The following is a 26,598-nucleotide window of genomic DNA, read 5'->3' on the forward strand; positions in this document are numbered from 1 at the left end:
ATGCTGGGCTGATCCTCCATATAGCTCCATGCTGAAAACGCAGTGTCGAAGGCTTCGTTACCGAAATCATCGGTCGTGTCGTATGTATACAGCGAGCCAGCGCTTGAATGTTCGTAACCACTCATGATGCAGAAGAGTAAAGGATGTACAAGAAAGAAATATATTCAATGCGCGCTGCGCTAGTAGTTGAAGAACGTCGTCCCGACCAAAACACCAACATGCCTCCATCGCCGGCTATATACCCTCAACCACATTCTCAGCCTCAGCTGCAGCGACCAGAAATGCGGCTAGCGTTGTGGAGGCGGCGTAGTTCACCTGAAACGCGGCGAACGCTGATGGCAGCCGTTTCATGGCCTGTCCGTGTTTCGAAACAACAGGCATCCAGAATGAGGGGTCGCGACGATTGGATCGAGATAATCAATCGTGCAGAGGCGTGCATATCTGTGTTCCCAAGGCTGTTGACCGGTTGCGATGAAAATATGCGCTGCGAGGGCGAGTGGTTGAAGCGAAAGGCTGAAACGGCGACGGGCGAATAGGCGGTGGTTTGCCAAGGAAGCGGGACCAGAAGCCATCCAAAATGTCCGACCGTATTTATAAGTTGGTGCAGCCCGAGATGCTGACGTGCATGTTCCCGAGGTACTTTGAGCTCCCAGAATACGATGGTAGTGACCAGGGTACTTCATCCGGTAAGCTTCGACGGGTGTGCGAACCTTCAACGACCTTCACGACCCATCTTCCCATCCACCCCCGCCATCTACAAGCGTCACAGTAGTCTCCTCACCCACCTCATAGCCCACGTCTGTCTTGCTGCGTCGCCTCGAACACCTCCTCGCCTCGCTGTCGAGTCGCCGTCAAAACGTTGGGGTTCAACGTCGTTCTCAAACCTGTTTCGTACCGCTGCCTTTGCAGCCCAGAAGTCGTTCATCTCGCTGCCTATGCAGCCTAGTCGTCGTCGTTATCCTCCTCCTCCTCCTCCTCTTCCTCACTGGAGCTTGGTTCAACAGGCGTGTGGCTCACGCTGTGGGAAATATCCCAAAAATGGTTCCATTTCTTCTTGATGTGCTCTTTGAGCACCGCTCCCTTACACAGGAACTTCTTCCTGCTGTCGTCGAGCCACTTTCTGAAGGCCATTTGGGTTGGATAGTGGGATTGTTGTTGTGTTGTGGGTATGGTGTGTATGGTGGTGGTGGTGATGGTGAGAGTTTGCCAAACGGAGCTGAAATAGCAAGCATGGCTGTAGCTGGCCAATTTCCAATACAAGGTGACTGTAGATGCCATGTGGGCTTTAGTAAGCTTGGGCCATTGAAGACTCGCAAACCTATGAGCTGAAATGCCTCAATTGTTGTGCTGGTTTGGTGATTTGGCGCTAGTGCGGCGAACTGGGAGCCCCCCCAATGCTCGGACATACTCAACACCAGATTCACGAATGCACTGCACCCACAACCCTCCCTGTCGATACTCACGTCGTTCTACCGCTACTAGGAGATATATGTCCAGCTCATTTGGTCCCCTGGGACTGTTCCACCGCTTTGCTCATCGCCGCAGAAGCTCGTGATAACCTCTAGGCCTACCTCACACGGGGCTATCTACGTTGAAGCTGATATTGGAAACCTCCTCGCGCTCCAGAGAATCACGATATCTCATGTTCTCGTTCCATACACGCAGCTGCTGGCGCTCCTCGTGGCGGTGAGCTAGGGTCGTGGGCCGCTCCAAGGACGCCTCCTCCGTCGAGCCTGGCATCGGCGACCTCCTGGCGACCAAGGGAATCATGGCCTCTCGGATCTTCACCTCCTACATGCAGCTGCTGGCGCTCCTTACGAAGGCGGGCGAGGCTCGAGGACCGCCTCAAGGCCGCTTTCTCCGCCGCCTCAGGCCCAGCTGCAGCCCACGGTAAGACCCCCAGCCAACACGATGAAGACACTCACCTGACCCCCATTGACTACAGACAGACTCGATGTCGCTCAGAACAGCTTCGCAGTTTGGAATTACCCCGCGGCGGAGAACCAACTGCCTACAATCTTCGAGACCTCCGGCCGTCTCCCCGAACTACAAACCCCGCAGCTCCGATTGAGACCACGAAGCCGGAAAGGCAGCGCGACGAGACCCTCTTTTATACCTATCGTCACACAGATGGAGCCCTCGAGCCTTACTAGATCGCACCGGCGACGAGGTTGAGGGGCTGCCTCGAAGCGCGGAGAGCTCTTCCATCGAGGACAAAGAATCGACACGGACAAAGAGCACCGCGACCGCCCCTACGACGACAGGAGACTTACTGCAACAAGCGGCATCGTAGGGCTCCGCCTCGGCGATGCATATTACTGCTTCGCTGGTGACTACCTCGTACCTCGCGGCGTTGGTACTACCAGCCGCACACCTTTTCCGATGCATCCGCGCAAGCAAAAGCGTCGCGAAGAGTCAGAGCGATACACGCAGGCTTACTTCAGGTTGGGCGTGACGGCAACCTCATCCAAAGGCATCACTCACCTGATGGCGACACTTACCATGAAGACAGACAGCTTCGGCGAACCGTCGCATGTCCTCAAGCACACAGCGATGCGTCCGACAAGACAAGGCCTCCCATGGCGAGACCGCTCGTCCATGGGCATTGTCGGAATTACTTCACACCTTACGAATTTGCGCAACGACAGACCGGCGACAACGCGCAGCCATAGCCACGAACATGTCTTCATACATCCGAATAGACCACGATGCTGCTTCGCACCACAGCATGCGGATGTGGGCTGCGATACAAGGGGCGCAACATACCGGGCTCTCGGCGTGGACGGCTCCTCAGACGACGGGATGATGAACGCTTGCGCAATGCAAGCACGACAGGGAGTCAAGAGTTGGGTTCATATCTGCTCTTTCATACGGGTGTATCTTCTCCAGATTGCAGGAAGCGACCCGGTGGAGTATCCAGGGTTGTCGTACCAATACTGGCCAACTCTTACAACTTGGGTAGTCATCCCGACTCTACACAGACAACGCATGAGCAGTCTTGGCAGGCAAGCTTGTAAACGTCAAGCTTCAACGCCTGAATAGTTCAGGTACAGGCAAGAGCTGCCTCAGTCGCTTCGCCGCAGTCACGACTCGATCGTCCTGGCCGTGTTCGCTCATCTGCAGGAAGTTCATTGAGGTCCAAACATTCTGCAACTTCATACCGACTAGCGCAGCCTGAAGTCTTATTCGACTGTCTCGCGGAAGGCTGGAGTCCTCAAAATCCAAGCTCTTGATAACACCATGATGCACCTTCATCTGGAGGCCGATGTCGTCCTTGGGGTCGAGCACGAGGCTAAAGGCAGGGGTTTGCGACCACATCCAATCATCAGTCTATGGACGTTAGCATCGGCAGCGAAATAATTGAGGGCTACGTGTGTACCTGTAGCTCGTCGTAGCCTTTCTGGATATCGGGGATGTTCAAGTGCTCTTCGCCGACAGTTTGCACGATGCTTGGAGCTCCCAGCTCAGCATACATTGACGCAAACTCCTCTTGCAGACTTTCCTGGAATGTCGACACGTCAAGACCGATGTTGGACACAGGCGAGCTGACACTCTCGACACCCTGGGCTTGTATGACGCTCTTCGCGGGAGATCGCAAGTAGTGGGGTATGATGTGCAGGTTCGGCGAACTCAGCAGCGTCGTCGCATGGTGTAAAGCGCGTTGGCGCGTCAGCTTGTATGCTGAGCCGGACACCTTCAGCGGCCGTGGTCCGCCTTCGTCGGTCGTGTAGGGCGTGCGATGCGTGTCCTGAGGGCCGGCTGTGTGCCTCTCATGCCCTTGATCGAGAACGATGTCATGACGCTCGTTGACTCTGGCGCGCTCGATGCCCAGCTTGCGCAGGGCGCGAACAACCATCTCGGCGTGCAAGTCGCGTGTGAAGTCGCCGCGGGGGCATGTGATGCTCCAATTGAGGTTGCCCTCATCATGGAAGACAGTCCCTCCGCCGGAGCGGCGGCGTACAAGGTCAACCGTACCGATGCCCGGGGGCTCGCTGTCCTTGGCGTCGTGGGGTCCGCGGGCGGCGTTGAGGATGTCCAGATTGACCTCCGTCCACGGGTTCTGGTTTCGCCCGATGACGACGCAAGGCCTGTTCACATAGAGGAACAAAACAGTGCTGTCGGTGGGGCTCTTGCGCAGGATGTGGTCTTCGATGGAGAGGTTGAGGTACGGGTCGCTGCTGCGGGACACGTAGCTCTGCAGCTTGTTGGCGGGGTCGGCGAGCTTCTCCGTGAACGACGAGTACGTTCGGACCGTCTGCTGTGGCGTATATCGTATCGCAGAGCCTCTCCAAGAGCTCCTGAGGGCGTCTTGTCGTCCGGGAAGGAGCAAATCGTTCGGGGCAATCACTGTCCAGCCTGTCGAAAGCGAGCGGAAGCCGCGACGAGCCGCATATGGATTGCGACTCGTGCATTCATATCGTGAGCAGACGCGCTGAGCATGCGATATGCTCAGACCCCTCGATGGCGCCATGACGATTGGGTCGATGTTGGTGTTGTGGACATGAAGTTGGCGAGGCGTTGAAGCCGCCAAAGGCCCCACGGCATGCCCGAACTAGCAAGCACCGCCGAGTGGCCCCGTTCTTCCCAACGTCAAACCTCAAGGCTGCGATGGCAGTCTCTGCTACCACCTCCTCCTAAATGTCTACAAGGCCTACGCATCCTTCCTGCATTGCTTTCATCATCGATGCGGAGGGTATTACTGCTTGGCATCTGATCTCGCGCATTTTGCCCCTGATGACCCCGCATCGTGGGGTTGACACGGCTTCATTGGATGTCGTCCAAGACCACACCATCTCCTGCATTAAGGATGGCATGGCTTCTGCAGCTCGTGCATACTGACCTTCATCTTGTCCGGATCTTCTAGATTCTACGTTGCGCTGCCATACGTCGAATCATTTCTTTCATTCCTACGTCTTTCGTGAATGTTTTCCTTTCTCACTTCCAGCACGATGCTATTTCTTATTCATGTCACCTTTCCATTCTATGTGTTCATCTCAAGTCTCGTCTCCTTTCCGACCCGAAATGTTAAGGCGCCGCACTCTTTGACGGTCGTTGTCACCACGGTACCGCCCCCGCTCTGGATCGCGCCCTCACCACAAGGGCCCACACCACCATCACCGCCAGCTTCACCAAGGCGATACTCAACACCAGGATCATGTCGATTTTTCCCAAATTCTGATCTTCTTCTCGGGGATGCAAGTATCGTTGACCGGAGATATAAAGGGACCTGGAGTCGTATTCTTCCATCAAGTCATCCAGATCAAATAGCCCGGCGGTCAATCGCACTCTCACCTCAAGAGGGATACAAAAGCTAACGAGTTCGAATAGTATCACTACCTGCTATCCTTTCTGTGCTTTATCTGCTTTTCGCGCCAATATAGGGCTTACCATTCTTTCCTGGCTTCGGCCTTCTTTCGCGTTGTGTTGGCTTCGGCCGTTTTCAGCATTTGCGTTGGCTTCGGCCTACTTACATTCCTTCAACCATCTTGGTAAGTCAACATTCCCTTCCAATTGACCGCTTCGGCTGTTCGATCTAGATGACTTGATCTTCTTTTTTTGCTAATGTGTCATCCAGAATGTGACGTAGCCTTACTGCATAGTTGGTAGTAAAGTATCAGCATGCTTTAGGACTCCTCATCCGCTCGTATCTTCGCATTGCCTTCTATCCTGCAGTATCCTCGCTGCTTTACGTCTTTTTGTGCAGAACGCATTCACACGCTGTCGGAGTTACACGCATACGCAGCCTGCCAAAGCGTAATGCTGTTGTCCCCACGAAAGGAGCAAACGCGTCATCGCCGCACAACAACAAAATCTCCGCTCCTGCCTACACACCGCGCAACTGCTAGGAGTCTCTCCTCCGCCTCGCTATCAAGTTCAGCCCAACTCTTTTAGAGAGGAGAACTAGAAGTCCCTTCGCTACATAACCCCCGTATTCTAGCCACCATCCCATCAAAGTCCAAGACAATAGCGTAGTGGTCCACTCCACTCCCTCCAACACCGCTCAACTCGCCGTGTTCGAATCACGCTAACGACATCTTCCAGCTCCCCACCGGCCTAACCTCACCGGTCTTTGGATTTCGGGGCCTATCCCCGGTCACAGAAGTGTGATGCTAACCAGCGACAGAGTACGCTAACTTGCAGTGGAGGAATCGGGGGACATCACGACGTAAGTAACATCTTCTCCTTCAACACATAACACTACACTACGCTGTTTGAGATGGACATTCTTTTTTGCTGTTTGAAGGGTCTTATCTTTTTGGCTGTTTGCATACTGCGGCGGCGGCGTCGGCCTAGTCTGCCTGTGCTAAGGACATCTCTTCTTTCCCTTGCTAGCTCTGAGTGAAGACGACAATAGCAGAGGCGCGTGCTTCATCTCATCTTTTTTGCCTTGTTGTTGTCTTAGCGAGTCGCAATATTCTCCTCTCCCTCACCCTCTCCCACCATCCACATCCCCTCCACACCAGCGACAGCAACAGCACACACCACACCATCTTGCCTACATCAACCCCCAGTCGCGCACACACCTCTCTCTCAAGCCACCCACAAACCTACATACCATCACCGCCGCTCCTCTCCCCATCTCCGCAACTCACCTCACCACCTACATACCCCCACACCACCTCCATCCGCCTCGCACAACCCAGCCAGGCGACCATGGACCCCAACGCGGTCCTCACGAACACGTCGGTGACGTCGACGACGGCGACAACCCAGGCCGGCAACACCATACAGAACGTGGCGGTGATCCAGAGCGCAGCGACTACAACACAGATTGTAGAGACGGTCGAGGTCACCACGGTCACCCATACGACTACAAAGGTCACCAAGGTCATGACTACAACGATGAGATAGCGCTGTAGCTATCGGGGTGGTTGGTGAGCACACATTGGGGCTTTGGAAAGTAGATGTATTCATTATATACACTACTGAATTGGAGTTTGTGGCGTTGAGTCGGCGACGTCGGTTCTTGGGGGACTGTCTGCTTTGGTAGCAACAGCGGCCAATTGGTCGACTGTAGCGTGTGTCGCGTCGGTTGTGGTTGGTAGAGGGACTGGTGGGGTAGAGGTTGTGTTTGTTGATGGCGTTCTTGCGTGGTGGCCTTCGTCTTCTTCATCTCGGTCTATGGACTCTTCCCATTCCACGTCATCTTCTGCTGAGCTGGAAGCGTTTGCGCCTTCGGGTTTGCGGGCATGATAGAAGAATCTGAGTAATTAGCAGATCGCGCTTCATAATGGTGATGTGATGTCCGCTTACACATCAGCATAGAAGTGTCGGTCTTTCCTCTTGGCCTCCCCTCTGCACTCTGATAGGAAGACTTCCACTTCTTCCCTTGACCACTTCAGCACGCGCGTGAAGAGCCCTAGTGAACTACTCGGTAGCCAGTCCATCAGATCCTCATAAACGAAGCGACCTAGGAGCTTGAATCTCGCGCCCTTTGCCCACTTCCCTACAGGCCACTTGTAGTTCTTGTAGTTGATACTTTTGAAGCCGGCATTACGAATCTGCGGCGTGAAGTGTCTTGGACTGGTGCCATCGAGACCAATCTTCTTTGCGGCGTCGAGGAAGTACTCTGACCAGCGGATTAGAGGTGAGTTCTCTGCAGTCACATCCGGATCCATGCATCTGATTGGGAAGGCAAGGTCTTGGCACTCGAGATAGCCTCCTGGCTTGAGGTTGGCGTACGCCTGCGCGAAGAAACGGTCCCAGTCTTTGATGGCTGCGACCATAGCTCGCGTATGGATGTAGTCGAATTGGTCGTGAAAGATCCAGTCTTGCTCGCAGTCGTCGATTAGAAATTCACAGTTTGGAGGCACTTGAGCGGGTTGTATGGGGCTCAGATCCGTGCCAAGGACGCGAGCAGACGGATGCTCATCAGCGAACTCAATAGACCAGATGCCAGTCCCACATCCCACGTCGAGCACGTTTTGCACATCTTTGGGGATAGGCGCTCGATAAAGTTTGCCGTCGAGTGTGAGTCTGAAAGCGTGGTGCTGTAGATCCAATCGGTCCGCTTCCACCTAGTGTCGGCATCAGCAACAACAATGCTATTCCCACCGATAGTTGCACACCTCATCATTGGGTACAGGATACTGTCCCTCGGCATACGCGTGATACCGTCTGCCATTCTCGTAGCGAAAGTTGAACACCGAAGACGTCGCCGACATGGTGTAAGAAGACTGGTTGTCACCGTAGGCAGAATCACCAAAGTTGGAGTCGCGCTCGTCGCTCTGCCCTTCTGTATCTTCACTCTATTGTGACAGCTGTCAGTCGGGCGAGCTAATACAGCCAAGGTTTGGAACAGGGAACGCACGTCGATTTCGAGCGACGGACCGGAGCTGCTAGCCCCTTCAGCAGTAGAATCATCATGGGCGCTCCCGTTAGTGTCTGTCGAGCTGCTCGAGGCTGACATGTTGTTTTTGTCTTTTCTGGGGTGGAGAGGGGCAACGGCGGAGCGGTCATACTGGTGGCCTTGGGCTTCCTAACGGCGCTTTAGATGGATTGTGCGGTATCCAGCTCATTGGTAACCCAAGCGCAGACGATCAATGCTGCGTTGTTAGGTTCGCGTTTTTCAGGCGCCCCGGCCAATCGCATCCGGTGGATGTGTCGTCGGACGGAAGTTCCCAGGCCTTGCCATGTGCCGCGTCTTATTCATGGAGTATCTTGCAGGAATGGCACGTGGGATGGCGTGCATATTCCTTGGAGTTACCCCGTCGGAGTTGGCGAAGGCGGTGTCGGCGTACCCCGAGCGTATAATGGCCGCGCTATCCATACATGCCTCCGAAGACCAACATCCGCGAGAGTGTTCTGGGGATTTTGAGTGTTTAGTTGATTGCACGCGCAAACATGTGATCGAATTCCGCTGCAATCGGCTGCGGCCAGATACGACTGTAGCATCGGACTTGAGCCTTGAGCGGTGGGTGGTGCAGGACGGGCTGCCGGGCGTAATCCCCGTGTTGGTGGCCGGCTGCGATTAGCCGACGTCGTCAGTGGCTGCTGCATGTCGCATCGAGCCGAATCCAGCATGTGACGATGGCTTCTATGTTGAAGATGGTGTTTTTAGAGACACAATGATCAGTATGGCGAGGTTTGTAGTTGGAAGACAGCAGATTGCCGTCGAACCAGCGCCAAGATGTCGCGCTCGCGTCTCCACCCGCAAGGGGCGCCGATCAACGGCGGCCCTTCAACCGCTGCAAGAGCGTTAGGCATTTCCCGTCGCTAATCGACTTCGCATTGTCGCTATTGCATCAAACCACCAGGTTCTAGGAAAATAGATCGCCGTAGCGTGGGTTGCAGCTTCCCCTTCTGAGCCCGTACAGGTCGCGCTCCATCGCGGATTCTCGACACGACATCCGAGACGCGTCTTCTTCGGCATCCGGGTCGGTCTGCGCGGAGTCTGCCTGCCACTCCGCAACTTACTCCACCCACAGCTGGATTCAATTCATCCCTCGCTATCCGATTAGATCGCGACTAGTCTAGTTCGAGTTTGGGGTTGCGCCTGCCCATGCGTCTTCACGTCACCAACCCGGCATTTGCAATGTCGCAACATTATCAAAACAGCTGGCGCCCTCGGCAACAGAACCGCGACTACAGAGCGCCCAAAGTGAGCAAGTGGCTGGATGAGAAACAGAAGGAAGACGACCAGATAGCTCCGGATGGCGTTTCCGGATCCGCCAGCCATCTCGAACGGTGGGCTCTAATGACAGCGGACATGCCAGAGCACCCTCCTAAGCGTGCCAAAGCGCGAGATATGGAGGAAGAGATCCGCGATCGCATTCACCGAAGATATCAGGGTCCAAAGCACCTTCCACCAGCGACTTCCCAGGACGACCCTGAGCCGATGGACGATCGCATGGTGATCGATCTTACAGGCGATGATGACGTACAGCCCCAAGCCCTCGTACCCAAAACGACCACAAAGCGTCCCCGCTCACCATTTCCGGTTCCCGACACACCGCGCGTCAATCTCAGTAGTGTAAGCTATGTCCAGACCGTCAAACGCCGTCGGTCAAGATCACCATCGCCCAAGAGATCTGCTTACTCTGCGTTCAGCGCTCGAACATGCGGTACAAAGGCGATGAGCATAGCAGAGTCTGACGAGGACTATGACTATTATCAGTCGAGTGAGTGGAGCTTCCCGAGTAGTGAAGATGACGATGAAGAGATGGAATGATGGGGTTGGATGAAGCGCGCAGAATACGATCACGAGCAAGCCGTTCAGCAGCCGATGGTTGGATGAAGGCAAGAGGGAAGGGGTTCGAGGGGCGTTGCACCGAAGAGATTGGATCAAGCAGTGAGTCTCATCCACACTGAACATGTCAACACAGTATCACCGCTAAACCTCAATGTTGTTCACATGCAGATTTAACAACACGTGTACATTAGACGTTAAAGAATTCTACCACGGCCGTCATGCCAATATGTACTGGGTCGCAGTGCGTGAGTATTGTTGCTCGAGTTGACAAATTAATAAATAGACATTAGATTCCTCAACACATCGTTCAACTTCTGCTCAGCCCTTGAAGCTGCGAGGCGCTGTTGAAATGGATCTTGGCTTAGTCGCGTTCGCGCTCAAGGTCGAGACCCCTCCGACAGGTCCAACACCTGGCAATGGTTGGAAGGCAGCCTCATCGGGCCAGTTACCCAGTGAAGCCGGGTCGCCACCAATACGAACCCACTTCGCATGCGAGGGCGTAGGCCCATCCAGAACGAACATCCTGTACCAGCCTACAGGAGCGATGTATGGCCCCTTCGGCGCCTTGACGGTGCATGATCGACCTGAGCATGACACGCTTGGGAACAAGATGCGTGCGCCCATCGAACTTCCATGGGTACTGGACTCGGAACCAAGCAGCGAGACCTTGATCGCGCCACCGGAGGATGAAGTCACAGTGAACGAGTAGTCTGCCTCCCAGATCCAATCGACTTGTGGCAAGTCGAACGTAGGCTGCGCTGCGCCGGAGAGCAGATAAGGCGGAAGGAAGACCTCCAGACGGTGCTCCTGAGGATGCTTGCCCTGATCTTGCGGGTCGGAGCCCGAGACCAGTACTCTTCCGTCATCCATGATGACAGCCTCGGAGTGGTACATACGTGCGATAGTAGTGTTGGCCATGACGCTCATTCGCTTGCCTCGTGGCTTCCTGGAATCGTACAAGACAGCATTTAAGTTCGCCTGGTCTGCAAGACCAAAGCCTGCTTGTCCAATCTCGGCTCCGTTCAAGATCAGATAGGTACCATCTGGTAGTGTTGCCATACAGGAGATGACACGTCGAGAAGGCATCCGCTCGAGACTCCATTGGGCATTGGCAGTATCTGGTTCGATGCTGACGCAGTTGTCAAGTCCCACGTTTGGCTGAGCTGATGCTCCACCGCAAATGAGGACCTCCAATGGCGCACTGTAAGGGTAGTACTGCGGAAGAAGGACTTGGGTACCCTCAAAGGGGTACGTGCGGCCTCCTGTGGGATCGTTGACGGCAGCTGGCACCTTTGGCAGGATCTTGACTGTGTCTAGGCTGCGTTCATCGAGGATGCGTGCTTCGTTGTAGTACTGGATGAAGATACCACCGGATGGTAGCACGACCAAAAATGGGTACAGATTGTATGGGTCGGTATCTCTCAGGTACTGTGCTTCATACACAGGTCCGACCGTGGGCAAGATCTCCATGTTAGGCACTGGCGGGCCGTTCGAGCCATCTTGTCCGCCGACGATGAGCATAGATCCGTTAGCCATGACCATTCCTGTTGGGTACCAGCGACCTCTTTGGAGCTTAACCGTGTTGACATCCTCCTGCCAGTTGTTGGTACCGTTGACACCGGCCGAACCGTCTGGCCAGTAGATGCGGACGCCGAACAGGGAGTCTGTCGACCATCCACCAATGTTGATCTGTCGGCCGGCGCGATCCGGTAGAGTCAGACCTGCAGCACAGAAGATATCCGTCTTGATGCCGGTCAGCTCACGGAAGGCGTGGAAGATGTCACCACCAATCGAAGGGTCGAACTCATATGCACCAGTCGTGTTCGGCTCGCCTGTTCCGTGCTTCTCGAGGAAGGAGACCTTGCCGTTGACACCAGGCTGCGCGATCAGAGGAATGATAGGACCGCCGACCAGGAACTCGTAGCGTCCTGCTGCGGTGCCTTTAGGGTACTCCCAGACGTACAATGGGTCGCCTTCCCACTTGTACCAGCTGAGTCGGTTACCTGCGCCACAGAGCGCCTCAGGGTCTCCTGGGCAAGCAATGCTGCATTCAGACTCTGGAGCGGGTTTTGAGCCAATCTTCTCAATACCATCTAGGTCACCGCAGTAGCACTCTTCGCCGTACTCCATTCCGGCGGCCATGTAACCGAAGGCTTGGCATCGACTCAGACACCATTCCGGTGAGTTACCAGTCTGGTTCAACAGCTTGTGCGGGAAGACTTGGTTGCCGATGTCGGTAATGCATCCTTGGTATTGCCAGTCGCTCACGTTCTGGGTGGGTGTTGGGACTTTGACGACCTTCAATGGATCTTGGCTTGAGTAGATGCTCATTCGGTTGGGGCCACCACACGTCTCGGCTTGGTTACCAGCACACTTTGTGTTGCACTCCGACTCGGAAGAAGCAGGCTTGCCGCCCATTCGCACCTACATGGGTTAGTACTAGAAGACATTGGAAATTTGGGATATACTAACGGCATTGTCACAAAAGCATTGGTAGCTGTACTCCATGGCTGCAATCTCATAGCCAGCTTTCGCGCATATACTGGTGCATGACGCAACGGTCATCTTCTGATCATCGGGTTGTTGGTAGTTGACGATGCGGAATCCGGGTCCATCGACATAGCAGCCTTTGTACTCGAAGCCTTCTGGGAGCCCAGTAGCAATGGGCGCTGCGCTGGATGCTCCAGTAGCAGATGCTGTTGCAGAAGCGGTAGACGTAGCAGTGGCCGAGGTGAACGATTCACCACCCGTGTAGAAACGGAAAAATGTCAAGCGATCGGGACCGCCGCACATCTCTGTCTGGTTGCCATTGCATGCCATGTTGCATCCCTTCTCGCCGTCAGGTGCAGGACCGCCATTGGCTCGAATCTGGTTGTCACAGAAACACTCGCCGGCATACTCAGTACCAGCCAGGACGAAACCTCCAGCTCGGCATGCAGCCTTGCACTTGTCGTTGGTCATGCCACCAGTCACTCCCATTCCCACGGAGAGCGACCGGCCACCGACATTGTCCGTGTAACATCCTTCCGAATACCATCCTCTCTTCGGTTCCGGAGTTGTGGTATTGCTAGGGAGTTCGGGCGCCGCTGAACTCTGCGCGCTAGCGGAGCAAACCAGGGACAGTACCAGGAGATGCAGGCTAAATGGCAGCCGCCGCAGGGCATAAAGTTGCGCCATGTGTGGCGCAATGGGAAAGTGTCAAACGAGCGACAAAAGTATATTGAATCGACAAAAGTTCCGAGTGCAAGAAGGAGCACCGGCTGTTTAACAACACCCTGGGTGTCGTATTGCATCCCAGGCAAGACCATGTATATAAGCGTCTAGTATTCCTAACACCTCGACCGCCTCCCAGCCCATGCCCTAACCGCGCCTGATCACACCGACGCCCACATCGCAGCCGCATTGTCTTCCAAGTCCGGTAGGTACACTGGCGACAGCCGGGGCTGCATGCGTACGGCGCCTCTTTGTCTGCACGTGTCAGCACGCGAGCTGCAACATTTCAATAGTCGACATGTAGACATTGCGGCTGACAGGCAAGAAAAAAACAGGTCCAACATACGGACCGCTATCAAGTTAGTACTCGCTTAGGCAGGTGTCCCGCTGCTTGGTATTACCGGATAAGTAAAGGCTCTTATCACGACCCAATCAGCACACGCATTACACACGCAGCGTTAATCTATTTCCTCAGCAATTCTCCTATTGATTTCGTTTAAATCGGGCGCCATGCTGTTGGCGGCCTTGCGAACTAGTCTGTGCGAGAAAACGAGGAAAGAGGGTCTAACAGCCATGTCGCCCGTTGCACATAGCCCGTCGTTGGCCGACCGTGTCGCTGGGCGAGAGCACATGGCGCGCCTAAACCAGCGGGACGATACGGAGAGAGGTCCGTAGCCCTACACACCCCCCGATTCTAGCCTCACGATGCAGCGATGTGCGATACGAGCCCGGGAATGAGTGCGCGCTAAGAATAGTGCTCCGTACATGACACCAAGCTGCTTTGCCGCTCTTATGCCGCGCCTACCTACAACACCGTATCTGTATCGTGTTCTTGTCTAGCTGCAGCAACCTCGCACAATCGCTTTGTTACATCGTCGACATTGTTATACGTGGTCTTGTACCCTGGGAGAACGTGTTCGCAGCCAATGCGATAGTATTGCTCATCAGGCTACGGTACTTCTCTAGTCTGCGCAATGCCACAAGAACTGCCAAGGCTCAATCACACGATATCCGCCCCCAAGCTTCCCGTTCGTAAGATGAAGCAACACCAAAAGTGGCGCTCATGGCTGATCGACCCCGGGCCGTGTGGGGAACCCAAGAAAATCCTGCGAACAAGATATGCTGCCGTCGCCCGAGCCTAGCCATGTTCTCACCTTGTTAGTTCGAGTATCTACACCGGTGTGGTGTGGGTTCGACGGTAGTCTGGCCCAAGTGTTATGTGGAGAACGTGTGAAGTGGAGATTTCGACAACATGTGAAGTGTGCGCTTGCTGCTTCCTGTCGCCCTGCAAGCCACCATGTACCTAATGGTCAGCCTTGTGGTGGGATGCGTGGCATGTGATGGGCAGGAGCTGAGTCATGCGCGCTTGTATGTCACTTATAAGGCGGTGTTGGCATGAGTGGGGTGTTGCTTCTATCGCGACCTAAGCTGCGAAGAGGAGGTGGGATGTATGCAACATGTCCACTTTGATGTATTGGCATTTCGTATCTGCAGACATGTAATCGGAGCGGGATGAAGCGATAGTTGGTGGTAGGGCCGAAGCAACTCGAAAGCAGAATAGCTTACAGACTCAGATACTTATGTCCCTTTGGGCTGACATGGACGCAGTAGTAGATGGATGCAGTGCGAGCATGTCCGATAGTCCTCATTGGGGAAGTGTCGCTGACTGCAGAGAATCGATACATTTGCGGCTGTACCCTTGGCATATATCAAAGTCTGTAGATCTGGATTAGGAAACTTGCGATTCTGAGGGTGTAAACAGGACTGGTGGACTGGTGTATCGACAGCTGAAGCAACTGCAAGTTCGTGCGAGCTGGCTTTGCTATCGCTCGCTATTGGCATCGTCGTGGTAACGAGATATTGGCTGACTTCTGCGGCGCCATCGTAGTGTATTGGATGCTCACCTCATGTGGACTTCGCTGGCAAGCCGACGGCAGAGGATTCGCGAGCTTCATCCTCCGCCACGAAACGAGTTCTCCTCGCCGATCTTGATATCCGGTTACTGCAGCCGAATATGTTGTAGCGCATTGGCGTGACGATGTACCTCTAGCTGAAGGCTGTGCAAGAGATGAGGGGCAGATTCGAAAGATAGACTAGAGCGGCCCGTGTAAGAGCCTACTAGATTGGAAGTACTACGACTAGGCGTGGTAGTCAGCTGCCATGAATTGATCCCCAGTCGGAGATGTCGTCTAAGTTGCAAGCCACTTGCTAGCAGTCTCAGAGGCAGAAGGCGCATCTTGAACGATGCCGTCAAGCGTAGCCACTTCCCATGCTGCGTGGCGACTAGTCCCGATGCGGTTAGCGACCGCGGGGTAAATGCTTAGGTCCGCAGTCCATGGTCCTTCAGCTGCCCAGCCTTGGAGCAGATCATCTTGCACGACTGAAGCCAAGAGAGAAAGCCCAGATCGCGCTCAATCAGCTGTAGATCCCATGGCTTCGCTGCCGCCTGTACGCGCCTGCATCTTCGATGTAGACGGCACGCTCATCAACTCAGAAGACATCTACACAGATATCTACAACAACATACTGCGCGAGTATGGAAGACCAGAGTACCCATGGGCAATCAAGGCGACACAGCAAAGCAGAGGCACAAAGGTCTGTGTTGCTCAGCCCTATCGTTTTGTCCAGTCCGTCATGCTGATGCTTAGTACAGGGTACCAAGCGTTTACTAGACTGGGCACAAGTACCCCTCACGCCAGCTGAATGGTCTGCGAAAGAAAAAGGGTTTACACATCTCTTCGAGAACAGTAAGGTGCTTCCAGGTGTTGAAACTCTTCTTTCAATCCTGAAAGCAAAGACATCATCGCCTGTGCTGCTTTCGCTAGCTAGTTCAGCTGGTCAGCAAAAGTTCGCACTAAAGACTTCGCATATACCCGCTATCAATGCGGCGTTTGATGATCCAGCCTTCCACGTCTTCGGCGATGATCCGGAGATGTCTGATAGCAAGAAGAAGCCAGAGCCTGATATCTTTCTTCTCGCTTTGAAGAGGTTGAACGCCGCTGAGACAGCACGGGGTGAGCGTGCTCTGGAGCCTGCGGAGTGCTTAGTGTTTGAAGACTCAACAGCAGGTGTGGAGGCAGCGAGAAGGGCGGGTATGCGTGTTGTCTGGGTGCCTCATCCTGGGCTTGCGGAGGTTTGTAAAGGGCGGGAGATGGATGTTCTTATGGGGAGGACGGAGGAAGATGGTACCGTGCCTAAGTATGGATCGCCAGTGGAAGGAGATGCAAGAAGCCCTGTCACTGCCAAAGACGGTCGACTTATGTCGGATGATGGTATAGCGGAGCTGAGGGTTAGTCTCGATGACTTTCCGTATGCCGCGTATGGTATCAATGTTGCGCAATGAGTTAGATGCGATCGCTTTTGTGCGCATCTACAGACATGGCGAGGCATGGTTACTTTACTACACGGAAACCATGCAACGCTCGTATCAGCACTCATGCGATTATATAATTCGTGCAAATGGTTGTTATTGGTGGGAGGACTTAACATCACAAGGCGGGCGACGAAGTAAAGGGGTCTGCTTAGTCAGCATCGAAGGCTACCTAGTAGCCCCGCCGAGCACAGTGTTGCCGACGCTTTGTCGCAGCCCGTGGACTGTCAGCCATCAGCCATCATCCATCATCCATTCCAAGGTTCTCATCAGATGCAAGAGCTTGCCATTATCATACGCTTACACTTATTTCGATGCCACTAACTCGCCCACAATCAATAACTCCCGGCACAGGAAACAGCATCAACGAGTTTGCGGGTGCACGGCAAGATCTTCGTCAAAGCAGCAGCCTCCCGAAGCCTCATTCTCTTTCTACGCACCGGCCTTCACATCATCGCTGTTTTTGTCAACTGTCGTGCTTTAATGATCCTGCAGCTCCTCGCCGACCGGATTGCGTTCCGAGAGTTTGTCCATCGTGGCTTGCAGATCGTCCGGGCAGAAGAGCTGACATAGGGTACTCATATCATCGAATACGACTTGGCGCTGCTGTGACTCGGGGACATACATCGCATTACCGATGTTGAAGGTCAACGAATAAAGACGATTCCGCGCGTCCCAATCTTCAACAGGCTCGGACACTGGAAAGTGGCTTTTGTAGTTGTCGACATACGCCTTCCCACTCACGCGATGGCGCGGTGCTCTCCAGTTGCCAATGTCGTACTCGTTGTGCCCGTAGAAGGAAGCCACATCGAAAACGAAAGCCTTGCCAGTCTTGGCGTCGATCGCCGTGTTACCATCCCAGCAATCGCCGTGGATCAGGCACGGCTTCAGGATCCGGCCTTCTTTTTGGAGAGGTAACAAAAGACGTGGCACCACCTTTCGAAGCGTAAGATCGCATATTGCATCGAAAGCTGGCCACTTGAGGATGGGCTTGGCCAAATCCATGACATGACCTAGGTGCTGACTGAATAGCACACACCAGGAGTCTTCCCATGTATCGACAGCCTGAGTTATTCGCCCATGGCACGTCGAGAGATGGAAGCCGAATTTGCCAGTTGGAGATACAGATCGTAGATGCATATCCGCTAGTTCGTTAGCCAATCTGACCGGATCTGCAGGCTGTTCACATCAGTAGTCGAACTTCCATGAGAACCGCAATACCCATACCTGCTTTTCTAAGTCTCGAAATGCCGCGAGTAAGAAGTGGGACGTTGCCCCGTTCTCTTCAACTTTTCCCCAGGCGTAAGGCCGTGGGACAAACGAAGGCGAGACCGCGTAGATGGCTTTGAGCGATTCGTATTCACCTTCGCACATTTGCTTCCCCACTGATCCCAGAGATACGATCTGGCAGTCATTAGCAACAACTGTATGCGAATTCCTTTGCAAGGAGCCATGCCTTTAGGAAGTAATTGTCGGTCTCGCCCGTAGGCAGTCGCACAACGATCTTGGCAGTTTTGCCCCATAGTGATTTGTAGTAGTTGAAGGCGTTAATGACCTCAGTTCCGGCGATGGGAAAGGCTTATACAAAGTGAGCATGATACGAAAACTCGTTATGCCAGTATTACCTTCTATAACTTGCTTATCTACCTTGTAGTGTCCACTAACCTGCGGTAGTGTCAGGGAGTCAGTCGACGTCTCGTTAGTACATGCCCACGCATCGATAGTAGTGTCCACAGGCATGATACAGAGCTTTTGCGCGGCTGCGTCAGGTATGATGATCCTGTGATGATATGCGGTTAATAGCGACTGGAGTGTTGAGTATATCAGGCGCTGTAGCGTGCAGTACCGCTCTGGTGCGGTTTTCGTATGTATTTCCCGAGACTGAACTGACGGGGGAAAAGCTTTGGGGTGCGGGGTTGACGAAAGGGGAAGTCAATTGATCGATTAGATGTGTAAGGAGACGCGCATGTCTGCGGTGCGGTAGAGGGGCAATCGCGAGCTGATGTACCCCGCAAACGAGGAATACATGAAGTGTCGCAGGGTCAACATCGATTTCAATATGAATATGGTCTGCGCAATTCTATCGCTCGTCACTTTGAGTGAAGCTGACTACAGGAAAGCCCAGTCTGTTAACCCTCAGCCCGGGGACACCTTTTGGGCTGTTGCAAGGGTTGCCACGTCCGTTGGCCATTGAAGACGAGCGGAAGATCAGAAGTGTGAACTGCGGTAATCACAACTCTGCGAAAAGCGTCAGATTGATGAAAATTGCTTCGAGTGTGATGTCTGTTGTCTCAGTAAGCCGGTGATCTAGAGCCAAGACAATCGCTCCACTTCCACATTTCGAGATCGGAAGTCTCGCTTCCGAAGGTGACGCACCTCGCGAACCCGCATCGCCTCGCCGCTACAGACATCACATTGCTTCATCCTGACACACAATGCCAATACCAACGCTACTAGAAGGGTTTCCCAGTGACGTTCCCTCGGCTCCATCCAGAAAGCTCCAATACGCCGACGTACGCGCCCACCCATTCCCGTGTTGACGCGACTTGGCTGAACCAACACGTCGATGTATCCAGGTCGCCGTAACCGCAACTGCCAAAGAGTTCGCCGGCATCTACCGGGGCAAGCAATACCATGAGCCAGACTTCGATGCCGTGCTCGACCGCGCATTAGCCGCCGGGGTAGAGAAAGTCATGCTGACAGGCATGTACGCATCCGACGCGTCTTTCAATCTCGGCATAGCGCGGAAACGACCGGAGCAATGCAGAGTCACAATCGGTGTACATCCATACCATGCCGTCGAAGCTGATGAGGGCGGAGAAGAATATTACAAGAGCCTGTCTGACAGCATCACGACGACCATGACTGAAGAGCCCCACCTCCTAGCCGCTTTCGGAGAGCTCGGCCTCGACTACGACAAACTGGCCGAAGCCCCAAAAGACGTTCAGATACGCGTGTTCAAGCGCCAGCTCGATATGATAGTAAGCGCAGGATGGAAACTACCCCTCTTTCTGCATTGTCGCGCTGCGTTCGAAGATTTCGTTGCTATACTCGGATCCTACATGGACCGGCTGCCTTTACGATCCGGTCTAGTGCACTCTTTCGTTGGTACCACAGCGCAGATGCAGACTCTGACCGGCATGGGCCTACATGTTAGTGTCAACAACTTCGCTTTCCGAGACCGCGATAGCTTGGATATGATTAGACATGTGCCGATGGATAAGCTCCAGATTGAAACGGATGCCCCTTGGGGCGATATCCAAGTGTCTAGTGAAGTAGCAAAGGCGTATTTGAAGAATGCAACGAAGTGGTCTTGGGGGAGTAAGAAGAAGGATAAGTTCAGTATGGGCGATATGGTGAAGGAGAGGAATGAGAGTTGCAATGTGGAGAAGGTGGCGTTGGTTGTTGCGGGGATTAAGGGCGCTGGCGTTGAGGAGGTTGCGGAGAGTGCGTGGAAGAATAGTGTGGGAATGTTCTTTTCGCGTTAGGGCGGTAGATGATGCTTCTACGTCATGATGGAAATATGGCATCATGTGTAGCTTTGGGGAAAATTCATTAACAAATACGCGATAAAAGTAGTTTAAAAGAACAAACCCTTCAAATTCTCGCATGTGCTATGCTACCTCTACTTCGTCCCATTAGTACCATTCCCGTTCGTCGCCGACCCATTCGTCAGTCCTCCATTCGGTCTAATCCCATTCGACTTCGTCCCATTGACAGCATTCTTCTTCGCCCTCGGTACCTCTACAAGCACCTCATATGCCTTCCCAGCCGTAACATTCTTGACAACGCATCCCTCGACCTCCTCCCCATCAACCACAACCTTGACATCCTTAACATCCCCCCTCCTAATCTGCACATCAAACACCGCACCCCTAAACTCCCTCCTCACCTTCATCTCCTCCCAATCACTCGGCATCTTCGGCGCAATCTTCAGACCCTCCCTTACACCTCTCAACCCACACAGCCCTTCAATGAAACACCTATACACCCAACTCACAGTCCCAGTATTGAACAACTGACTCGAGCGACCAGCCGTGCGATCCAGATGCTTGATCCCATACCCACCACGGTAGTAATTAGGAATGAAAATGGGGAGTTGGCCCCGGCGAATCAGATCCTCTTCATCTGGCCCTGGGATCATAGCGCGGAGCGTAGCGTACGCGCGGTCAACTTCATCGATGCCGTAAAGGGCCCATGCGTAAAAGGCAGCGGCGTGGTTGTACACGGAGCCGTTCTCGCCTTGGCCGGGATATTTCTGCGTTACGCGACCGACGTCTTCGCGCATGGCGGTGAAGGGCGGGCCGAACATGACGACGCCGTAGGGCGTTGTGAGTTGCTCATCAACCTGAGGGAGGATTTTGGAGATTTGCGCTGAGGAAGCTGCGCCGCCGAGGATGGACCATGCTTGCGGGTTCAGCCAGATACGACCTTCTTTGTCGTCTTTGATGCCGAATGTTACGTTGTCGTCTGTGATACCGCGGGCAAACCAGTCACCGTCCCAGAGGTGCTCGTTAGCTGATTCGTTGACTTGTTCAGCGCCGGCGCGGTACTTTTTCGCGATGTCAAGTTTGTCGGCGTCTTCGCAGATTTGCGCCCATAGATTCACGGCGTAGGCGGTTGCGACGGTGAGCCAGCCTGAAACACCGACGCCTTTGGGACCGACCATGTTCATCGGGTCGCACCAGTCGCCCTGCGCGATGTAGGAGAGTCCGCGGTCGTCTCGCGCGTTTGAGGAGAGCAGCCAGTCCATGGCGCGGCTGAAGCGCTCGAAGACTGTGAATGTGTCGCCGTACATGCTGGTGACTTTCTCGTCTAGCAGCGCATAGTCGCCGGTCTCGCTCAGGTAGATCTCCAGGGCGATGGGGAGCCAGACGCAGTGGTCGGTGTGAGGGATTTGGTTGATGTACTTGAGCACCGCGCCCTTGGCTAGAAGGATACCATCTGGCATGGAGCCGTTCTTCTCCTGCTGACCGACCGCTGTCGTGATGGCTTTGCGCGCTACTTCGGGCTTGATGAAGCTCATGCCCATGTTGTCTTGAAGGTAGTTTCGCGTTTGCGGATCGGTCGTGAGTCTGTTGACGTCGCCATGGTAGTACAATTGTCGAGGTAGCCAGTTGTTGACCAGGTTATCGAGATCTTTGTCTGGAGTCTCGAGACGCACGCAACCGCTGCCACGCTGGATGTAGTCTTCGTAGTCTTTGGCGGCTTTCGCGAACGCCATCTTGTTTAGGTATTTCTTGCGCATGTCGAGAATCTCGGCTTCGTCGTATGCAGGACCGAAAAGGAATCTGTACTCTTTGCTCTCGTTCTCGCCTAGATCGGCCCAATATTGAACAACTGCGGTCGGGGTTTCGTAACGGGCGTCGCTATTCGAAAGCTGTGACTCCTTCAGTGCCGATGGTGCTTGCAGGCCTCCTTCGCCTTCGAAAGCTTCTTGCTTCGCTTCCCATGATACTGGTGTAGTTTCGCAGAGGAAGTAGGTCTTGTCCTTCAGATACTTCGTCTTCGGGTAATCCTCCGCTTTTTGATACGGAGTCTTACAGCTCCCAACCACGCCCCCGACATTCGTATTCCACTCCGCCTCTTGGTTCATCCATGACATGTAGCCCAGTGGGAAGTAAGGATAGATACTCAAGTTGCGCTTGCGACCTGAGATGTTGGTCACCTTGATGCTCCAGAGTTCAGCCACATCGTCGGTGGGTAGTAAGAAGGTCATCTCGACACGAATGCCAGATTTCTCCACGAGCCACTTGATGTCGCTTTTGCCTACATCGAAGGTGAAGCGATCCAACTTTGCCCTTACCGGCTCATACGGCGCCGAGAATATCTCGCCGTTTTCCTCATCCTTGATGTATACGAACCGGCCTGGGTGGTGAGCATAGTAGTTTTGCTCCGGTTGCATAAAGGTCTTCGCTTCGAGGTTGGGCGCGTAGGCATATTTCGCGGGCTCGGGTTGCATGTATTGTGCAGTTGCAAAACCACGACATGTGACCTGAATCATCATACGTTGGTTCCAAAGGAATGCACCCGCTTTGGGCATCTCCGTGGGGCTTGTGAGCTCATAGCGCTCGCCATTTTGGGTAGGTTGTATCATGGTGGGAATGTGAACAAGGATAGTACCTGTGATCTCCGCGGGAAACTTTTATACCACGACGGGATGGTTGGTTATACAGGGACGTGACGGCCGACATGGCTTTAGGAGGCGTAGCTTACTGTGTTTAGTGACACTGCACAAGTCAATTGGAACGCGGGACCAATGCTGAATCAAAACGCGTGACAGGCACAAAGTCTTAGCGTTTCTGCTGATTTAGTCTACAGCGGGAGTGTCAAACTCGATGCTCGTGGACAAGATTGCTAGCAAGGCAAACGAAGGTCGTCGATACTCCTATGAGAAGAAGCAGCAAGAGCGCAAGCTTAGGATGACCTTGAAAACGAAAGTCCGACCAGCGTGCAAATCGTAAAAAGGACGACGAGGGATTTTCGCACGTCAGTCATCTGTTCCTCCATGGTTCATATAAGGTACACAGCACAATAAGCCGCACCGCGTGGGGCTAAGCGAATGGCGGTGTGGGGTTCAGCCTGAAAGGGTACAACGTAAGCGCGGAGACGGTTGCCCGGACCGCAACGCCTTTAGCCAGCCGTGAGGCAATACTGCGAGTCCCAACATGTCCAAAACTCAACGATCTTCGCATCGTCAATATGCGCACACGATCCGGATTGCGCAATCCGAGCAACCGATTAGTGTGGGACAGCAGCGAAGATAACGGAAAGTGTATGGTGGCGTATGCGCCGATGTGCCGAAAGCAGTGTGTCAGCTGCTCGCAAGATTGTGTGATCACGGGTGACAAGGAAGGGTATACCGTGCCGGCGCCGATATCCGTTGTATCCACAGCCACTGACATTAATTGTGACCAAGACTCGCTACCGGTTCCCCCATCCCGGGTATGCCCAGTGCTGCAGCCCTGCAGAAGGTGTTGGATATCGTGAACTGTCAATTTGTTCTTGGTTGTCATTGGTACGTGTGAAATATTGGGTGATGCAGTCAGACTGGCGAAAAAAGTAAAGAGCGGGAAGGGTGGGGTGAATTACCATGACCAGCGATCAAAACACTATCGCAACACTGAACATAATACCAATCCTCCATGCCAGCCAAGACGATCTCAAAGCCGAGGTATCGTTTGTCCACTGGCGTAGGACTCTACTCAGCGGTCGACAATGCCGCACCGTTTTCACTCTAACTCTCTTTAGCGGCTTCGTGCGGTAAAGCTGCTTTGCCCGATGCCTTCGTGATTTTGACATACTTTCCCGTCTCAGGGAATGCTTTCTTTGTAACAACTGGGATCGGGTCTTTGTCCCACCACGATGGGAGAGCTGGGACACTTGTTCGCCAGAACCGCGCGGTTCCATCGCCGTCGACACTGAGGTATACATCCTGTTCTTCCTTATCTCGAAACATGCCGCATAGACTGCCCGTGACATAGCCAGCCACCGTGCCAGCAGGTCGATAGAACAGCTCTTTCGCATTGCTTTCCGTGTCGTAGATCAGGTTCGACCCTTCGCTCGACTCGATACCCAGTAATCGACCTTCGTTCATCCATAGAACAGCGTCGATCTCAGCCATACTCAGTCGTTCTTCGCCCTCGATCTTGAAATGCTGAAGTACCTTGCCATTGGGGCCATCCAAGGGGTTCCAGACGTATGCTTCTTTACCAGCGCAAAGCGCAATCTCTGACCGCGTTGGATGCCAGTCAAAGTATCGGCACCAGCGAGAAAATGTCTCTGGCATGACTGCTACCTTTCGACCGTCTGAGACATCGTGAGCCTGCACCACTGAGCCACTGTTAGTGCTCCAGACGATGAGCTTTGAGTCTGGCCTATATGTTGGTAAGCAAAGTTAACATGTGTCTTACGTGTAGTATGTACCGGAGTAGTGCTTACGAGAATGCGCCGGCCCAACTCTGCCCACCTGATTTGTCTGTAGCCCAAATAAGAGCCCCAGTCGAGACGGAATACATGCGTAGCGAGCCATCCCAAGACACCGTAGCAACACACTCCATGTTCGGGCTCATAGCCGACCACATGATGGCATCCGTGTGTCCAGTAAGGCGGTGCATCTCTTTACCTGCTTCCACGTCATAGATAACGACAAGCGGCAAATCTTCTGCTGCGCGCATGCCGTGTTGGGTTGTTCGGGCATTCGAATGGTACAGCATCAGTCTGCCGTCCTTGCTGAAGTATTTAGACCCAAAGTTGCCCAGTTCCGCGTTGTCAATGATGGTATTGTGGCGCCTGCTATGGTCGGCGGCTACATGACTGAGCGCTTTCAAGAACTCTGTATGGAGCGAGGACGCATCGATGAACTCCCTGGTCCATTCGTGGTTTGCTGCAAGTTCGGGGGCGATTGCGTCGATAGCTTTCGTAGCCCAAATGGAGGGATCGATCGGCTCTTCTTTGTCCAGTGTGCGTCCGTTCTGGTCCAGGTCCCAAAGGATAAGCTGGCCGGTTGTACGTTCGCTACGCTGAGTCTCATCGGCGACGGAGCTCACCAGGGTGTAGCCAGGTCTCGAAGTCCCTACACCGGAGGTTTGCTCGATCTCTGAATGGCTTTCCCCATTGGCAACTGAAGGCCGAAACGCCACCGACCCACCGCCTTCGAGGACCTCGCACAGCTGTCGGGTCTGAATGTTGTATACCAAGATACGCCCCGCGCTACTGCTGATGGCCAGCAACTTCTTGTCAGAGCTCACAGCAGTATCGTAACTTCGGTATGTAGTCTCGGATGGTTGTGGCAGATCGGCGCTGAAGTCGATAACATCGCGCGTTTGCGACCAGTTCTTTGGGTGACCAGAGGCATATTGAGCGGGGATGCCAGCACGTTCAAAATCTTGCGCCGGTTTGACGGGGAGGGTGTACTCCTCCATGAAGCTTTCGCGCGTATAGCATTGCATTTTGATGATGAAAGTCGACGGATGAAGTTGCGCGATGTCATGTTGATTTACTGAAGATGGCTGCCTAGCCGTGCGATGCGGGCATGGATCGGCAGATGACGTGAAGGTGCGCGGAAACCAATCATGGCTGAGAACTAACAATTTTAGGATCGAATCTGGTATTACGCATGACTGTGGTGTAGCAACCACATATTAGGCAACCAAATGAAGACATGCAGAACCGGAAACCACGGCACGTTGCCGAAGAAGAAAGAAGGAAATGTATGAGCTGAAACGAAACGTCAATCCCACCTATGCCGTGCGCCCATCGATGCTCAACTGCTCCGAAGACCAGGAACAAAGAGGATGCACCAGCAGGGTAAAGCCGCCAGATAGGCTCATTGCCTCAACATCACCGACGAGCTGTCACCGCAGAGCAGATCAAACCCATCGGGACGCATCAGCATTACTCTCGGGCGTTGCCTTTGTTCAGCAGCCATTCATCTGGAGATGGAGGGAGAGCCCCGGCTACTGAACCCACAAACGCAGTCCGAGGACTGCGAATGCGAAACGCCCGCTGACGTCAACTTTGTCAGAATGGTTAGTAGGCAGACCGAACAGACGATGCCTGTGAAGCAGCGCGCCGGTTCGCGAATAAGTTCTGTAGACGCTGTCCTAGCATACGTGACGCGATGTCAATAATCCATGTCGTGGAGATGGTTTGTCGCGTCAAGACGCGTCGTCGCACGCGACTGCGACAGCAAAGTCACATTAGTTTCGAGGGATGCGTGCATCGGATATCGTAGCGGGGGACGAATGCGACACAATATACGGTCATCGATGCCCGTGATTGCGGTTATGCTGAAGAAATGCGTGCGATAGAAGGTGGCAAG

The 26,598-nt window shown here is 53.8% G+C and overlaps 9 protein-coding genes across 9 annotated transcripts; 3 read left to right on the forward strand and 6 right to left on the reverse strand.

Moving 5' to 3' along the window:
- Positions 1-3,027: 3,027 nt before the first annotated feature.
- Positions 3,028-4,471, reverse strand: J4E90_010336 (uncharacterized protein; the record flags this gene model as incomplete). The annotated part of the gene is made up of 2 exons (XM_051439849.1): positions 3,028-3,330; positions 3,380-4,471. The coding sequence occupies 2 exons, from the start codon at positions 4,469-4,471 to the stop codon at positions 3,028-3,030; spliced, it is 1,395 nt and encodes a 464-aa protein (XP_051286276.1).
- Positions 4,472-7,250: 2,779 nt separating this feature from the next.
- J4E90_010337 (uncharacterized protein) lies at positions 7,251-8,165 on the reverse strand (the record flags this gene model as incomplete). Its single annotated transcript, XM_051439850.1, has 2 exons — positions 7,251-8,018; positions 8,070-8,165. 2 exons carry the CDS (start codon positions 8,163-8,165, stop codon positions 7,251-7,253), a joined length of 864 nt encoding a protein of 287 aa, XP_051286277.1.
- A 1,370-nt stretch (positions 8,166-9,535) lies between these two features.
- On the forward strand, positions 9,536-10,171 carry J4E90_010338 (uncharacterized protein; the record flags this gene model as incomplete). The annotated part of the gene is made up of 1 exon (XM_051439851.1): positions 9,536-10,171. The coding sequence occupies one exon, from the start codon at positions 9,536-9,538 to the stop codon at positions 10,169-10,171; it is 636 nt and encodes a 211-aa protein (XP_051286278.1).
- Positions 10,172-10,510: 339 nt separating this feature from the next.
- Positions 10,511-13,369, reverse strand: J4E90_010339 (uncharacterized protein; the record flags this gene model as incomplete). Its single annotated transcript, XM_051439852.1, has 2 exons — positions 10,511-12,616; positions 12,665-13,369. 2 exons carry the CDS (start codon positions 13,367-13,369, stop codon positions 10,511-10,513), a joined length of 2,811 nt encoding a protein of 936 aa, XP_051286279.1.
- A 2,466-nt stretch (positions 13,370-15,835) lies between these two features.
- J4E90_010340 (uncharacterized protein) lies at positions 15,836-16,748 on the forward strand (the record flags this gene model as incomplete). Its single annotated transcript, XM_051439853.1, has 2 exons — positions 15,836-16,000; positions 16,059-16,748. 2 exons carry the CDS (start codon positions 15,836-15,838, stop codon positions 16,746-16,748), a joined length of 855 nt encoding a protein of 284 aa, XP_051286280.1.
- A 507-nt stretch (positions 16,749-17,255) lies between these two features.
- J4E90_010341 (uncharacterized protein) lies at positions 17,256-18,000 on the reverse strand (the record flags this gene model as incomplete). Its single annotated transcript, XM_051439854.1, has 2 exons — positions 17,256-17,947; positions 17,997-18,000. The coding sequence occupies 2 exons, from the start codon at positions 17,998-18,000 to the stop codon at positions 17,256-17,258; spliced, it is 696 nt and encodes a 231-aa protein (XP_051286281.1).
- Positions 18,001-19,210: 1,210 nt separating this feature from the next.
- Positions 19,211-20,263, forward strand: J4E90_010342 (uncharacterized protein; the record flags this gene model as incomplete). The annotated part of the gene is made up of 2 exons (XM_051439855.1): positions 19,211-19,288; positions 19,352-20,263. The coding sequence occupies 2 exons, from the start codon at positions 19,211-19,213 to the stop codon at positions 20,261-20,263; spliced, it is 990 nt and encodes a 329-aa protein (XP_051286282.1).
- A 137-nt stretch (positions 20,264-20,400) lies between these two features.
- Positions 20,401-22,872, reverse strand: J4E90_010343 (uncharacterized protein; the record flags this gene model as incomplete). The annotated part of the gene is made up of 1 exon (XM_051439856.1): positions 20,401-22,872. The coding sequence occupies one exon, from the start codon at positions 22,870-22,872 to the stop codon at positions 20,401-20,403; it is 2,472 nt and encodes an 823-aa protein (XP_051286283.1).
- A 1,140-nt stretch (positions 22,873-24,012) lies between these two features.
- On the reverse strand, positions 24,013-25,895 carry J4E90_010344 (uncharacterized protein; the record flags this gene model as incomplete). The annotated part of the gene is made up of 3 exons (XM_051439857.1): positions 24,013-24,652; positions 24,717-25,776; positions 25,892-25,895. The coding sequence occupies 3 exons, from the start codon at positions 25,893-25,895 to the stop codon at positions 24,013-24,015; spliced, it is 1,704 nt and encodes a 567-aa protein (XP_051286284.1).
- Positions 25,896-26,598: the final 703 nt, after the last annotated feature.

This window comes from Alternaria incomplexa (genome assembly GCF_024043165.1).
Source record: "Alternaria incomplexa strain BMP 0042 chromosome Unknown scaffold_21, whole genome shotgun sequence".
In the NCBI taxonomy this organism is placed as follows: Eukaryota; Fungi; Ascomycota; class Dothideomycetes; order Pleosporales; family Pleosporaceae; genus Alternaria; species Alternaria incomplexa.